The sequence below is a fragment of the Brassica napus genome, chromosome C5 (assembly GCF_020379485.1).
Source record: "Brassica napus cultivar Da-Ae chromosome C5, Da-Ae, whole genome shotgun sequence".
In the NCBI taxonomy this organism is placed as follows: Eukaryota; Viridiplantae; Streptophyta; class Magnoliopsida; order Brassicales; family Brassicaceae; genus Brassica; species Brassica napus.
Genome location: NC_063448.1, coordinates 40,211,866 through 40,228,691, shown reverse-complemented (window position 1 = coordinate 40,228,691; position 16,826 = coordinate 40,211,866). Strand labels below are relative to the sequence as shown.

Below are 16,826 nucleotides of genomic sequence, written 5' to 3'. Positions count from 1 at the left end.
CTATAAACAGGAGCTTGTGTGTCTATCTATATAAGTTCATTAGCCAAACTTTATGAAGATTTAATAGCTTCTAATTCCATGTATCTGTTGGTTTAAGCTTGAACATAGCTTGAAACACAAGCTATCCTAATCCTAACTTGTTATGTTTATCTAAAAGGATTAGGAAATATTGAAAGTGTTATTTCTATTAGGATTATGAGTTATCTAGTCTTATATATATTGAAGGTTATGTTATTGAATCGATCACGGATTGTGTGAAAGATTGAGCTTTAGTTTTTGAGATAATTTTCTAAAGCAATACGAAAGTGTTTGAGAGTTTGAGTTCTTGATTTCTATAATTGGTATCAGAGCTTGAGCTTCAGCAAATAAAAAAAAAGTGAGAGAACGAGATTACGGAGAAGACAAACACCATGACGGATGTGAAGAATGATATCGAAACAAACAGCAAAGAGACTGGACCCAAGTCCATAAAGTTTCCAATGTTGACCTCCTCCAATTATACCGTTTGGGCTATGACGATGCAAATTGCTCTCAAGGTTAATAAGGTATGGAAAACGATTGATCCTGGCAGCAAACATGAAGAGAAGAATGATTTGGCCATAGCCTTGTTGTTCCAATCCATACCCGAGGCATTAACGCTGCATGTAGGAAACCTCGACACAGCAAAAGCTGTTTGGGATGCGATACAAGTCAGACACGTCGGAGCTGAGAGAGTTCGAGAAGCACGGCTACAGACTTTAATGGCTGACTTTGACAAACTCAAGATGAAGGAAGAAGACAGTAATGATACCTTCATCGGCAAGTTAACCAAAATTTCATCGAAATCAGCTTCTCTTGGAGAAATCATTGAAGAACCAAATCTTGTCAAGAAATTCCTAAAAAGCTTACCTAGAAAAAAGTACATTCATATGGTAGCATCTCTTGAACAAGTGTTAGACCTCAATACAACGAGCTTCGAAGATATCATCGGGAGATTAAAGGCGTATGAAGAAAGAATAAGTGAAGAAGAGGAAGAACAAACCGAGGATCCGGGTAAATTATTATATACCGACTCTCGGCAAGAGAGCTATGGAGGATATCGAGGAAGAGGACGTGGTGGCCGAGGAAACTGGAGAGGTGGAAGAAGTCGGGGTCGTGGTGGAGGCTTCTACGCCCAAAGAGAAGCTTATAAACAGGACCAAACCAAAGACAAAAGCCACATAACATGTTTCAGCTGTGATAAGCTAGGTCATTACGCGTCGGAGTGTCCTGATGCAAGACTTAAGCTACAAGAAACTGTTGAAAAGAAAGAAGAAGATACACAAGAAGCAGATGAGCTAATGATGCATGAAGTTGTGTATCTAAACGAAAAGAAAGTACAACCAAGTACTTGGGAAACTGAAGAAGACATGGAGAACCTATGGTATCTTGACAATGGAGCCAGTAACCACATGAGTGGAAATAGGTTGTTCTTCTATAGGTTTGATGAAAGCGTTACAGGAGTGGTTCGGTTCGGAGACGACTCTCGCATCAACATCAAAGGGAAAGGGAAAGGCTCAATTAAATTCATCTTGAAAAGAGGGGAAAAGAAAACACTTAACAATGTCTATTACATACCTGGATTGCGGAGTAATATTGTGAGCTTAGGCCAAGCTACCGAAGCCGGATGCGGGTACGAATGAAGGACGACATCTTAATGTTGTTTGACCGAACCGGAGAACTGATGATCAAAACATCGAGGTCTAGAAATCGCTTGTACAAAGTGAACTTGAAGGCTGATTTTATTCGATGTTTGCAAGCTGCAAAGACCTCTGATTCGTCTAGATGGCATGCCAGGCTAGGACACATTAACGCCGAGACAATGAAAACAATGATAATCAAGGAATTAGTTACCGGCTTACCTGATATAATAGTCGAGAAGGAGACCTGCGTATCTTGCTTGCTAGGGAAACAAACTAGGAGATCATTCCCGCAGACTACTTCATATAGAGCCACACATCTTCTTGAACTCATTCATGGAGATCTCTGTGGCCCTATTACTCCCGCCACGCCGGGAAAAAAGCGTTATGTGTTCGTACTGATCGACGACTTCTCCAGATACATGTGGACCATATTACTCAACACAAAGAGTGAGGCGTTTAGTAAATTTAAGACGTTCAAGAACCTTGTAGAGCAAGAAACGAAGGCAAAAGTGAAGACATTCCGATCCGACAGAGGTGGAGAGTTCTTATCACATGAATTCAAGGCCTATTGCGACACTCACGGAATCAATAGACACACCACAGCCCCGTACTCTCCTCAACAGAATGGAGTTGTGGAGCGTCGAAACCGTACTTTGATGGAGATGACCAGGAGCCTGTTAAAGCACATGGGCATGCCTAATTACTTGTGGGGTGAAGCCATTAGACATGCCACCTATCTAATTAATCGAGTAGAAACAAGATCCTTGCAAGGACTAACACCTTATGAAGCCTTACGGAGCAAGAAACCAAACATTGGGCATCTCAAGGTCTTTGGGTGTGTGTGCTACGCAAGGACAGAGCTCGCAGGAAGGAAGAAGCTTGATGATCGGTCTAGGGTTCTGGTGCATCTGGGAACTGAGCCAGGGTCGAAGGCTTACCGTCTACTTGACCCACCTAGTAAGAAGATTGTAGTAAGCCGCGACGTTCACTTCGATGAAGATAAGCAATGGAGCTGGAACAAAGACGTTGATTCAGAAGAAACCGTGCAAGGCACGTTTGATATTGAGATAGTGCCGTTGAGAGGCATTGAGAAGCAAGTCTCAGACAACGAAGAAAGTGAGGATGAAAACGAAGAAGAAGAAGAAGGGTTAGACGGTGATGGTAACGAGGAAGAAACCTTTCAACCAAGACGATCAAGTCGAGTAAGTACAAAGCCCTCATACTTAGACGAATACGTTCTTTTGGCTGAGATAGAGTGTGAAAGACTTCTAATGGTAATCAACAACGAGCCATGGGACTATAATGAAGCCAAAGAACATAAGGTTTGGGTAAAGGCGTGTGAGGAAGAACTAACATCGATTGAAAAGAACAACACGTGGGTACTTGTTGAGTTACCAAAAGGATTCAAGCCTATAGGACTCAAGTGGGTGTTTAAGAGTAAAAGGAATGCAGATGGGAGTATCAGTAAATACAAGGCACGGCTCGTGGCAAAGGGTTACGTTCAGAGACACGGTATTGATTATGATGAAGTCTTCGCACCAGTAGCTCGCGTTGAAACTATTCGAATGGTTATAGCTCTTGCGGCTTCAAAGAATTGCGAGATTCACCATCTTGATGTGAAAACAGCGTTCCTACACGGAGAGTTAAAAGAACAAGTTTATGTTACGCAACCCGAAGGATTTGTGATCAAAGGCAAAGAAACTAAAGTTTATAGACTGCATAAAACTTTGTACGGCTTAAGGCAAGCGCCTAGAGCATGGAACATGAAACTCAACCAGATTCTGAAGGGGCTTGGATTTTTTCGTTGCTCTAAAGAGCCATCACTCTATAGAAAGGAAGAAAACACTGGCGTGCTCATTGTATGTGTGTATGTTGACGATTTGCTCGTCACCGGTTCAACCTTGGCCTCGATCATCAGTTTCAAAATGAAGATGGCTCGCAAATTCGAGATGAGCGACCTTGGACGACTAACTTACTACCTAGGCATTGAAGTAAGTCAAAGCAATGGATGCATCACACTATCACAAGATAGATATGCTCGGAAGATTCTTGAAGAAATCGACATGCATAACTGTAATCTCACTCATATACCAATGGATGTGAATGTCAAGCTATCAAAGTCACCAAATGATAGAAGCATCGATGAAAGAGACTATAGAAGGAGCATTGGATGTCTTCGTTACTTGCTACACACACGACCTGACCTTTCATTCAGTGTTAGTATGCTTAGTTGGTATATGCAAGACCCTAAAGAATCACATGGTGCGGCTCTGAAACAGGTGTTAAGGTATTTGCGTGGAACACTTCACTTGGGTTGAAGTTTGATCGAGCTGAGAAAAGGGAACTGGTCGGCTTTAGTGATAGTTCGCATAACGTTGATGATGATGATGGCAAGAGCACAACTGGACACATATTCTATCTTGGTAATAGTCCTATAACCTGGTGCTCTCAGAAGCAAGAGATTGTGGCATTGTCTTCATGTGAAGCTGAGTTTATGGCAGCAACGGAGGCAGCTAAGCAGGCCATATGGCTCCAAGAACTTATGAGCGAGGTTGAAGGAAATACTTTCGAGAAGGTGGTTATAAAGGTTGATAACAAGTCCGCAATTTCTCTCACCAAGAATCCGGTGTTCCATGGTCGAAGTAAACACATACATAGGCGTTTTCACTTCATAAGGGAGTGTGTTGAGAATGAACAAGTTGAGGTAGAGTATGTTCCGGGAAATGATCAAAGAGCTGATATCCTTACAAAGTCGTTAAGTCGAGTTCGGTTTAAGGAGATGAGGAACCTGATAGGAATGAAAGATGTGAGTGAAAGTGGAGTCAAGCTTAAGGGGGAGAATGTTGGTTTAAGCTTGAACATAGCTTGAAACACAAGCTATCCTAATCCTAACTTGTTATGTTTATCTAAAAAGATTAGGAAATATTGAAAGTGTTATTTTTATTAGGATTAGGAGTTATCTAGTCTTATATATATTGAAGGTTATGTTATTGAATCGATCACGGATTGTGTGAAAGATTGAGCTTTAGTTTTTGAGATAATTTTCTAAAGCAATACGAAAGTGTTTGAGAGTTTGACTTCTTGATTTCTATAGTATCTTCCGACATCAGATTAGCTTTTACCCGGAAGATATTTTGCTTTGCTTTCTTAATGGAATGTTTGAAGCTGCCAAGAGATCTTTCTTTCAAAAAAAAAAAAAAAAAGAAGCTGCCACGTGATCGATCTTTGTTTATAACTAAATCGACTTTGACTCTATGGTGATCAGAAGTATCCTTGGAAGAAAGAACTGAATAAGAGCCAGGAACAAATTCGTAAGGCGAATCAGGAGATGTTAGAATCTACATCAGATGACGGGATTCAGATATTATTATTACCATGATTTGGTATCTAAGAACAAAACTAACAAGAAACTAGCTTTGTCTTTTGGCAATAATGACAACAGGTTCTTTTTTGGCAATAATGACAGCAGGTTCAAATTTGAAGTGATAATATTTCTCAAGAGAAAAGGATATTCTGATCCAAATGGCTTGTACCCAAAAATCTGAAAACTTGATCTAAACCTAAACGGTGGTACGCCGAACGCATAGTGTTGTATGGTTAACTGTAAAATGAAAAGCCCATGCGGTTGAGTCGAGAAGCGAGGATACATGGCTGAAGATGTCCCATGACGAAAAATAAATATGGAGTTGCTTTATATTATTTAAAAGCCCAAGTCAAAATTTCTAGTCCTTTTAAGTTTTAAGTTTTAACTAGAAGACGACCTAAAACCTAAGTGATTTATGAGGCGAATATTGCTCAACTCCATTGGTTAGAAACTGTAAAAGTTTCTAAAAAAAAAAGAAAATTAGTATTACTGTTCGAAACTACGTTAGGCGCTAGTCGGGCGGCGATTCCGGGCCTAGCGAGTTACCGAAAAATCGGAGATTAAGCGGGGTATACGCGGGGCCTAATTTTTATATAATTTTATTTAATTTAATATTAAAATTAGATATATGGTGTAAATATAACATAATATCTGTATATTGAATTTATACTACTATCTATCTCTAACAAAATCCATTATTAAAAATATATATACATATGATACATGTGTGAATATTAAACAGACTTCATCAAAAATATTATAATAGTATGTAATTCCACTGCAACCTTTCATCTAACATAGTATTAAAATGTTTATTTCATGGAGGGAAAGTGAACTAGTAGTACGTTTGACATATTTTAAATTTGTTTTGTCTTAAAACTCCCCACAATAAATAAGAAATTAAAAATGCAAAAATCTAAGAATTGACAATATCCCACATCGGAGAGAACAAACAAAAATTACTAGTCAAGTACTCTATAAATATACATATTTCTCTGCTGCTCTAATGTGTATGTGGGCTTTAGATAACCCAAAGCTCGCCAACAGTTTAAAATTTATGCGGGAATTAAATCGGTAAAAATCGGGTTTTGTCCGGTTTATCAAACTAGGCGGCCGATTTTATGTGGGTCCGATTTTATGGACCGAATTGGTCTAAAGCGCCACGGTTCCCTACCGTCGAGCGCCTAGACGGCCGCCTATTCGGCTAGGCGGCCGCGTTTTCGAACAGGGATTACAATAATTTAATTACATTTTATTTTTTAAAACCAATCAAAACATCTATTCCATCCTATCTAAATGACATATGTCCTCTAAAGTCCTAAACGGTTTCTTAAAACCTTTGAAATCAGGATTTTTGTGTACCTTTTCTCCTAATTTTGTTATTATTTTCTATTTTTTTTTAAGTTTAGAACTCCTTTAGAGCCCACCGTTAAAGGTACTTAAGTTATAGACCAGCGAAGGCAGTGACGGAGTTATAACTATTTTTCACCGGAGTCAAGCTAATATATTTATGTAATAATAATAAAAAATAGTATTATTAAAATAATCTTAGCAGCTTTTTGTTATAAAAAATTCAAACCTAAAATGATGTTATTTATATTAAACCCCTATATAAACTATAGTTGTTTTCTATAAAAGTAATATAACATCTAAATCAATTTGCATAGTATATGAGGTTTTATAAATTATTCACTTAAATTATTTATTTATGTAAATTTTATTGATTTTAATTTGTAGATAAAAATTGTAATCAAACAATGTTTTAGAATTATAAAACTAAAAGCAATTGTCATGGAACAACTTATATACGGAAGAATGAATTTTCTTGTAAAGATTGTGCATAGAGTATGAATTTTCTAGTTTACAAAAAAAAATTAGATATGAAGAAAAAATTAAACAGGGTGCAAAGTTAGCATTTGAACCTTTTACTAAGGGGGTCAATTGTTCAGTCATTAACTAAATCTTCTTCTTTTTTTTTGAGAAAGGGCTTATCATCAACTAAATCTTCGATTTTACACTAAGAAAATGAACATGTAACACAAATTTTTTAAAAGTCATGGCTCCTCCTTGACAACCTGAGCGGAGGCAGTACAGCATGTCTCTCCTTTGGATCAAGGGGAGGACGTAGTAAGGATGATACGGGGGCATGTGCCCCCAACTAAATTTTCATTTTCTTTAAGCAATTAAGGTAACTGAGTGATAGTGTCCCCATCTGAAAATAAATATAATGACAAAATGTTATGCGCCCCCGGTTAAATCTAGTTCTAGCACTACAAGAAAACATGGTCATAACGACCACATATTACGATTACAATAGTGTCATCGTAATTTAACGTCGTATTTACGTCTATTTTACGACTATATATGAAATCGTCGTAACGTAGACGTAAATTTGCTACGATAAAGATTCGTCGTAAACTAGTCGTAAAGTAACATTACGACGTCTTTTTAACGATGATTTAGTCGTAGTTTGCTACGAAAAAAATTTGTCGTAAATTAGTCATAATTTTAATAATTTTACTACTAGTGTACGACAACCGTTTATTTCGTCGTAAAGAGGTCATTAATTTACGTCTATTCCATCTAATTAACGACATTTTTATGAGGAATGCAGTTGTAAATTAGTACTAAAGTGTATGGTGAACGTAAATTGGTCGTAACATTCCCACCTACCAAAATCAAAAGTTTCCTATAAATATGCTCTCCTTTCTCATTCTTAAGACGCACAAAAAAACCAAAAAAAGTTAAAAAATGTCTCGAGATATCTATGAGCTTCAGAGTTGGATTTATGCACACAAAGATTCTGCGGGAAGAGTGACAAGCGAATTTCTCAACGGAGCAGAGACATTCATGTACCAGGCCGGAAAGACGTCTCTCACGCAGGAAACATGTAAAATGTTTTGTCTCTGTCGTAAATGCAAGAATACCAAGTTTGCTCAGAGTGAAACAGTTAGGAGACATATAGTAAATAGAGGATTTACTCCACATTACAACATCTGGTTTCACCATGGAGAGGGTGATAGTAGGAATGAAGCTAGTAGTAGTAATCAGTTTGAAAATGTTTGTAATAGAGATGAACCGAGTCATTTGCATTCTTAAATCCTCCAGGAGGATCAGATGGTAGATCATGATAGAATGCATGATATGGTTACATATGCATTCGTGAAACAACATCAATAATAGAGGAAGTAGAAAATGTAGAAGGACCTAACTTGGAGGCAAAAAGATTTTATGAAATGCTAGCCGCAGCTAATCAGCCAATTTACGAAGGTTGTAGAGAATGTCTTTCTAAATTATCATTGGCAGCTAGGATGATGAATATCAAAACTGATCATAACTTACATGAAGTTTGTATGGATGCATGAGCTGAGTTGTTTAAAGAGTATTTGCCAGAAGATAATTTGTGTGTTGAATCTTATTATGAAATTCAGAAACTGGTTCATAGTCTTGGCTTACCTTCAGAGATGATAGATGTGTGTATAGACAATTGTATGATCTACTGAAGGGAAGATGTATAATTGTTGGAGTGTACAAGTGCTTTGCGGTAATTAAAATTTTAATTCTAATTAAATTTAAATTATATATTTAATTATATTCGTTTTGAAATTTATTTAATTATTTTTTATTTAAATGTTTTTTTTGTAGCAACAATATAATTGGTCTATTGCTGTCAACGAGACGGTGAAGGAAGCGTTCAACGACAAGGCAATGGCTCGCCTAAAAAACAATGTTGCGGATTGGAAGGAGAAGTGGAGGGTTTTAGGGGATAGGTCGCAACCCCTCTACATCAGCGATGACGTTTGGAAGGGCTTAAAGCCTTATTGGAATTTGCTTAAGTCTGTCCGAAAGTCTCTCAAGTGCTCCGCGTCTAGGTTGACGAGTGATGCTCAGGGCAATTTTCCCATACCCCATGCTTCTGGACATACCCCACACGCCGGGAAAGCCCTTCAAATTATAAGTCTTCGATCTTTCTTAAATTTTAAAAATTATTAATTAATTGTTTATTGAATGCATGAGATTAATTAATTTAAATTTTTTTGAAGGCTGCTCAAGAAGGAGCACCACCATCTCTTTTCCGGCTTTACAAGACAAAACACCAGCATTCTGATGATAGGTTTGTGCATCCTGAAGCAGAAATGATCTACAACGATGTCGAGACTCGGATCCAGGAGGTCAGACACAAATGTCCCAACAAAATCCCGAAGGTGAACCGGTTCAGTTGTCTACCATCGAACAAGACAAAATTTTTGAGTAGGTAAAATTTTCAATCTTTTTAATAAATTTTATATACATTTTAATTTTTGAGTTTTATATATGCATGTACTAATATTCATTTCATTAGTTGAAGATTATCCCGAAGAAAAGGGGACATATGGTCGGGATCGGTACAGTTAACTATGTCCCGAGGGCGAGAGCTGCATATGCGGCGAAAATGCAGGACGATTCTCAGCTCCGGACAGATTTGACGGCTGTCAACCAAGTCATTTCGGAGCTCCGGGCATACAACCAGGCCAACAGGACCCACATTATGTCTTTGGCGGGGATGTTCGATATTCTTGTAGAGACTAACCCGTCTCTTGCAAATATGTGCCAAGCTGTACGTCCGACCATTAACCTCGACCCTACTCCGGAAGAGCAGGCGAATATAGAGCAACTGGCCGCTCTCCGCAGTTCTGAGATCTTCGACGACATCAACCTTAATAATTTGATTTTAATTCGGTTATGCATTTTGTATTTTGAATATTATTCTATTTTGGATAATGTTTTATGATATATTATATTGTTCTTTAAAATTTTCCAAATTTGAGAATTTTAAAATTTTCATCTAAATTTTTAATTTAAAGTTAAATTATATTTTCTCAAACTAATATATACGACGTAATCTGGTCGTAAATATTACCACCAATTAACATCGAACTACGTTGTAATGTAGTCGTCAATATTATGATCTTTGTACGACTGCAGTCGATGTTAATTCGTCGTAACATTTACGACGACATAACGTCAAATCTTTACGACCAATAACGACTAAATAAAAGGACGTAACATTACGTCTAAAGTACGACAAATTAGTTTACGTCTATATTACGATGACAGGTGTTAGTCGTGAGTACCACGACCCCTTTACGACGAATCGTCTATTACGACGAGCTGCTAACAACGATTTCGATTTCGTAGTTAGTTCGTTGTAAACATCATATTACGATGATCTAACGAGTGATTTTGTAGTCGTTACGCTCGTGTTTTCTTGTAGTATAGATCCGCCGGGGCCGGCTAAAGACTAGGGGCCAGCAGTGCGCCCGTCCAGAGCTCATTGCTGAAAAAGGCCCATAATTTTTAATTTTTTAATGTAGTAGTATAACTTTTCATTTTGTACACTATACATATAACTTTTAAGTAAATACAAAATTAAAAAATACAAAATTTATAAATCTAATTTTATGGAAACAAAATCTTATTTATGTTAATCTGTATAAATGTTTACTAAATTATAATTAATTAATGATGGTTCTTCTGATGTTGATTTGAATGATTTTTTTTCTGCATTGAGAATGTTGCAAACAACTTTATCCGGTGTATCTATAGAACCTAATGAAGTTTTAGAGTTTGTTGAAAGTGTGGGTTGTTAACCAAATGTTTCAATTGCTTATAGAATTCTTTTCACTACACCTGTGACGGTAGCTTCAGCAGAGAGGAGTTTTTCTAAATTAAAGTTGTTGAAAAAGTATTTAAGATCTTCAATGTCACAAAAAAGGTTGAATGGTTTAGCTATTTTATGTATTGAAAAGAATATCTTAAAACGCATTGATTTTGAAACTGTCATACATGATTTTGCATCTAGTAAAACTCGAAAAAAACTGTTTCTTAGGATTGCATTTTTTTTAGAATGGGTACTGTTTTTTTTTTCTTTTTTCAGATTTGTGGAGAGATTTTTGTAGGAGCAAATGATCTCATTCTAAAGAAAAAAAAAAGAAGTTATAGAGAGAGCAAGATTGTTTTTTTTTTTATGGTTTGTGTTTACTTTTTCAAACTAAAACTTTTTTTTTTATCTTGCATCTGCAATATCAACATTTCAATTTTATATGTAAAAGGGTAACTTTTTAAATTTTGCCCGAGGGCTCGTAAAATGTTCGAGGATCAGCATCAACGGACCAGATTTTACTATTATGATACTATTTCCATACAGGGTTGGTGGACTTGGGCGTCGAGATCCCAAACTCTCAAGAACTTGTCCTCGATGGTCTAAAACAAGCTTCTTACCAAGAATCCAAGATGAGCGCGCTTATAACTTTTATAATCGAATCCTAAAAAAATATATAAGGTAGAATATCATTTAGAGGAAATCAAGACTTCAAAATGTTATCATAGACTCCTTATCTTATTTTCCAATTCCTTTCTTATACTTATTTTCTTGTCATTCACGCTTTTTTCCTAGCTACATATTTCTCAAAATAAAAGGGATACTCAGAAGATTTGTGTATATGTCTTTTCCGAAGCATCTGGTGATTTCGGTGATACTACCATGCTGGTTCACTAATAGACTAAAAGGATTAGAACTGTATGTAATCAGTTCTTCTTCTTTTGCTAAAAATGTAAATGGATAACTTTTTTTTGTTTAACAATAACTTTTATTTTGTCAACAAACATTTGAAAAAAAATCATTTACAAAGAAAAAAAGAAACATATACAGATTGATTTCTCACCAAACATGAAATATTAAATCACAAGAAAAATAAAATTAGTAAACATATTACAATATGAATCCATGCATAACTTACACAACCTTCTGCCATTTCACGAGTACATTCCATTTCATTGAATTATGCACATATATATAGTGAAACTCATATATATCATTTCTCCATCTCAGAAGCATTTTCGTCATTGTTCTCGGACGGATTCCCAATTCCGTGACGTCTAGTAGGGAAAACCGTGAAGACAGTGCCGGATATAACTCCTATCACTGGAGGCAAAACCATTAGAAAAATCTTCCCATTGGAACCAAATCCAGGATAGAAACAGTTAACAGTATTAGAATCCAACAAAGAAATAACACTGAAAACGATAAGAGAGAAGAAAGCGTGAACGAAATCTCCAACTCTAAGCCGATACGAAGACAAATCCTTTGAAGAAGAATCTGGCCAGAGACCCTTCACGGTAGCGACTCCATAGTGAACGTAACCGTCACTAGTTCGGTAGCTATCGGTGAAGCAAGTGAAGCAGCACGAGAAGGCGCATATAACGATAAGAGCTCCGGTTAAGTATTTGTTGATAAGGAGGCAATGTCCATTGTTGGTTAAGACAGGGTTTAAGAACTGAAACAAGAAGACGGTTCCTGTCGGGAGGAGTCTGATGAGGTCTCCTACGCCTGAGTATGTCCGGTCTCTTATGGCTTTGAATGTTGTCGACATTTTGATATTCTTCTAGTTCTGGTAAGTTAGGTTTCAAGTTGTTGGTTATTCTTGAAGAATGTTCTGATGAAATTATCGTTCTCTAGTCTTTATAGATGTAGAGATTGAGAGAGATTGCTTCTACGTAAAAAAGGGTTTGGTGTTGCTTATACTCTTTCAAAAAGTTGGGGGAGGCTTTAATTATGATTATTTTTTTTGCTTTTGGGTTTGCTTTTGTTGCCACTTTTAGTATTTTGGGTTGTACTAGAAAGCGTGGCTTTGAGGATTATATTCGTTATATTCCTCTATGTATTAGATTGTCCCGTTTAGATGCATAAAACGTGAAGTCGTTTTCTTGCTCCATTCGAGATGTCACTCATAAGTATCGATGATGTTGGATAAGCTTGAATAATACTTGTGATACAAGTTTCCTTTTCTATGTTGTGTTTATCTTAAAGATTAGGAAATATGATAATCATAGTTGAAATAGGAAATTGTTAGGTCATATATATATGAATGCATATTGTGATGCATATGGTGTGATTCTATGATTTGTGATTTGTGATTGATTAATAAGAGAAGGACTTCTTATTATTGAGTTTGTGATTCTACACTTGGTATCAGAGCATCCTAAAGTTTTTGTGACCTACATACTGCAACCATGGAAGAGGTCAAGGGCAAGATCGTACGACACAAAGAAACTGGACCAAACTTCGTTAAGTTTCCGATGCTAACTCTGACAAACTACACTGTCTGGGCCTTAAGAATGAAGATAGCTCTCAAAGTCAGCGAGGTTTGGGAAACAATTGATCCCGGAACCAAAGACGAGAAGAAGAATAATATGGCTATTGCGTTCTTGTTTCAATCCATACCTGAAACGTTAGTTTTGCAAATTGGAGACATAGATACAGCAAAAGCGGCGTGGGATGCAATAAAGGCAAGACATATCGGAGCTGAACGAGTCAAAGAGGCTAGGTTACAAACCTTAATGGCAGAATTTGACAGGATCAAGAGGAAAGATGGAGATACAGTCGATATATTCTCTGACAAACTATCCGAAATAGTCTCCAAAGCCGCCTCCTTAGGAGAAACAATCGAAGAACCTAAGCTTGTAAAGAAAATTTTAAAGAGCTTACCAAGAAAGAAGTTTATCCACATGGTGGCTTCACTTGAACAAGTTCTGGATCTCAATACTACAAGCTTTGAAGATATTGTTGGTAGACTGAAAGCATACGAAGAAATAATAGCCGAAGAAGAAGACGATAATGATGATGACTCCGGGAAGTTGATGTATTCCAATGCAAACTCGAATCAAGAAAACTACGGAAACAATGGTGAGAATGTATGCTTTAATAATGAAACGAATCGAGCCTTTCCCCATTATATCAACCCGAGAATCATCTCCGAAGCGCACCTTTCCAGTAATAGTGTCATCAAGTTCAGAGAAGAACATACGGTTTCCACTCTTATGGTTGCTGGCCCCATTACCTAGATACCACACGTCTCTTGCGTCTGTGTCTGTGTCAAACACTTTAGGGTTCACATTCTTTTCATTCAAATAAACAACCTCATTCATCATCAAAGCATCTCCTTCATGAGTGTCCTCGTCCTTCTTCTCATCTTTCTCAACGGTTTCTTGAAGTTTCAACATCTTATCTGGACAGTCTGTGGCGTAATGTCCAAGTTTATCACAAATAAAGCATGTGATATGCGAGGCATCACCTCCACCACCTCCACCCAATCGGTTTGAAGTGGGTGTTTAAGATTAAACAGAATGCTGATGGAACCATTAGCAAATACAAAGCCCGGTTGGTAGCTAAAGGATACATTAAGCGTCATGGCGTTGATTATGATGAAGTGTTTGCTCCAGTGGCTCGCATTGAAACAATTCGATTGATCATAGCTTTGGCTGGATCACACGGCTGGGAGGTACACCACCTTGATCTTAAAACCGCGTTTCTACACGGGGAGCTAAGAGAAGAAGTGTTTATTACTCAACCAGAAGGTTTTGTTGTTTCTGGAGAAGAACACAAGGTTTATAAGTTGAAAAAGGCCTTTTATGGGTTGCGGCAAGCACCCAGAGCGTGGAATATAAAACTTAATCAGATCCTCCGAAGCTTGAGTTTCAGACGATGCTCAAAAGAGCCATCTCTCTACCGAAGAGAAAGCAACCGAGAGATGCTTATTGTTGTGGTCTACGTAGACGATCTCTTAGTCACTGGACCTTCGTTAAAAGTTATATTGGAGTTTAAGCCTGAGATGCAAACAAATTTCGAGATGAGTGACCTTGGGTTGTTGACATATTATCTAGGAATTGAGGTGTTGCAAGGTGAAGATGGGATCGTACTCAAGCAAGATAGATATGCTCAAAGGATACTTGAAGAAGCTAAGATGAGTTCGTGCAACTTGACTCATGTTCCTATGGAACAGAATGCAAACTTCTCCAAGTCGTGTAAAGAAGAAAAGATAGACGAGAAGGAATATCGCCGTGCTATCGGGTGTCTCTGATACCTACTACACACGCGACCTGACTTATCTTTTAGTGTGGGTGTACTCAGTCGTTATATGCAGGATCCAAGGATGTCTCACGGTGCTGCATTGAACCAGATTCTTAGATACCTTCGTGGTACTTGCACTCTGGGACTACATTATCGACGTGACAAAGTACTGACCTTTTGGGATTTAGTGACGCCTCTCATAATGTTGATGTTGATGACGGTAAGAGTATGACTGGACACATATTCTACTTGGGCGAAAGTCCTATAACATGGTGCTCGACAAAACAAGAAATAGTGGCATTATCGTCATGTGAAGCCGAGTTTATGGCTGCAACAGAGGCAGCAAAACAGGCGATTTGGTTGCAAGAACTCTTGAGTGAAGCTATTGGAAAGGAATGTAAGAGAGTGGTGATCAAGGTCGACAACAAGTCTGCCATAGCGTTGAGTAAAAACCATGTGTTCCATGGCCGTAGCAAGCATATTCACAGAAGGTTTCACTTCATACGAGAATGTGTTGAGAAAGAGCAAGTTGAGGTTGAACATATCCCTGAAAGCGAGCAGAGAGCAGACATTCTCACCAAGTCACTTGGAAGAATAAAATTCAAGGAAATGAGAGACCTTATCAGTGTTCGAGACGTGTGTGAAAGTAAGATCAAGCTTAAGGGGGAGAATGTTGGATAAGCTTGAATAATACTTGTGATACAAGTTTCCTTTTCTATGTTGTGTTTATCTTAAAGATTAGGAAATATGATAATCATAGTTGGAATAGGAAATTGTTAGGTCCTATATATATGAATGCATATTGTGATGCATATGGTGTGAATCTATGATTTGTGATTTGTGATTGATTAATAAGAGAAGGACTTCTTATTATTGAGTTTGTGATTTTACACTCGAATGATATGGTAGTCCAAAACGTATTGACTATGTGGGGGAACACGCAAGGTTCGGTTATTACGAACAAAAAATGTGGTTTTTTACTAGGAACATATATACAAGAGAAATTGTTTGTTTCTGCAACATAGTATAGAAAATATTTTTAGTTACTTTATTATACATCGTATTTTAGGTTTTTTTTTCATCTAACTTCTTATTATTGATATTATGAACATATACATAGTCTTGGTGCAAAGATGAAGTTATAAACAATGGAACATAATTAAAATTTTGAAACGTAATCCCTGGTTGAAGTAAACCATTTGCCAATTTGTCTGCAACTTTATTTGCTTGCCTCTTTACCCATCTGAATTCCACCTCTTGAAATTACCGGGACCACCATCGTACTTCCCTAGTCCAATTATACATACCAAAATGTAATACTTTGTTGTTGAGAATATCCATCATCTTCTGATTGTCACCTTCAAATATTACTTTCGTATAAGTCAAACTCCAACAATGTTGCATTGCTATGATAAGAGTTTGAAATTCCGCTTCCATTGCATTGAGGATCATGTTCCCCAGAGCTTGCCCCGCAAACCTGAAAGTACACCTTTCATCTCGGACAACCCAACCAGCTTTACTTAACGAAGTTGCATTCATAGAGGAGCCATCAAAATTACACTTGTGATACCCCACTCTCGGCCTTTTCCATGCTTGATCTTGTGTTTGCATTCTGTCTCCTACTCAATCCAATATTTATATTACCATTATGTTTGCTCCATTCTTAAACATCAAACTTAGCCTGTTGAATCACTTTCCACCACGGTACAGTCTTCTGTTGAAAAATCAACATATTTCTACTCTTCCAAATTCGCCATAAAATACTGATAGGAAGATCTTTTAGGTGAGACAAACCTGATGTCGTATTACAAGTGATACAAGCATTTTTTTTTTCCTCCAACGTTCCAGTTGCAACATTGATTGTTACATTTGATACCCCTGAGGCGCGCCAAATCATCTTTGCATAGGGACA

General features: G+C 37.3%; 1 protein-coding gene across 1 annotated transcript; it reads right to left on the bottom strand.

Moving 5' to 3' along the window:
- Positions 1 to 11,621: 11,621 nt before the first annotated feature.
- Positions 11,622 to 12,513, bottom strand: BNAC05G30650D (protein DMP2). Its single transcript, XM_013835025.3, has one exon. It carries the CDS (start codon positions 12,435 to 12,437, stop codon positions 11,880 to 11,882), a length of 558 nt encoding a protein of 185 aa, XP_013690479.1. The 5' UTR covers positions 12,438 to 12,513; the 3' UTR covers positions 11,622 to 11,879.
- Between the last annotated feature and the right edge of the window lie 4,313 nt (positions 12,514 to 16,826).

What these genes read in the sequence shown, in the direction of transcription:
- BNAC05G30650D (XM_013835025.3), bottom strand. Translation starts at nt 12,437, where the DNA reads ATGTCGACAACATTCAAAGCCATAAGAGACCGGACATACTCAGGCGTA.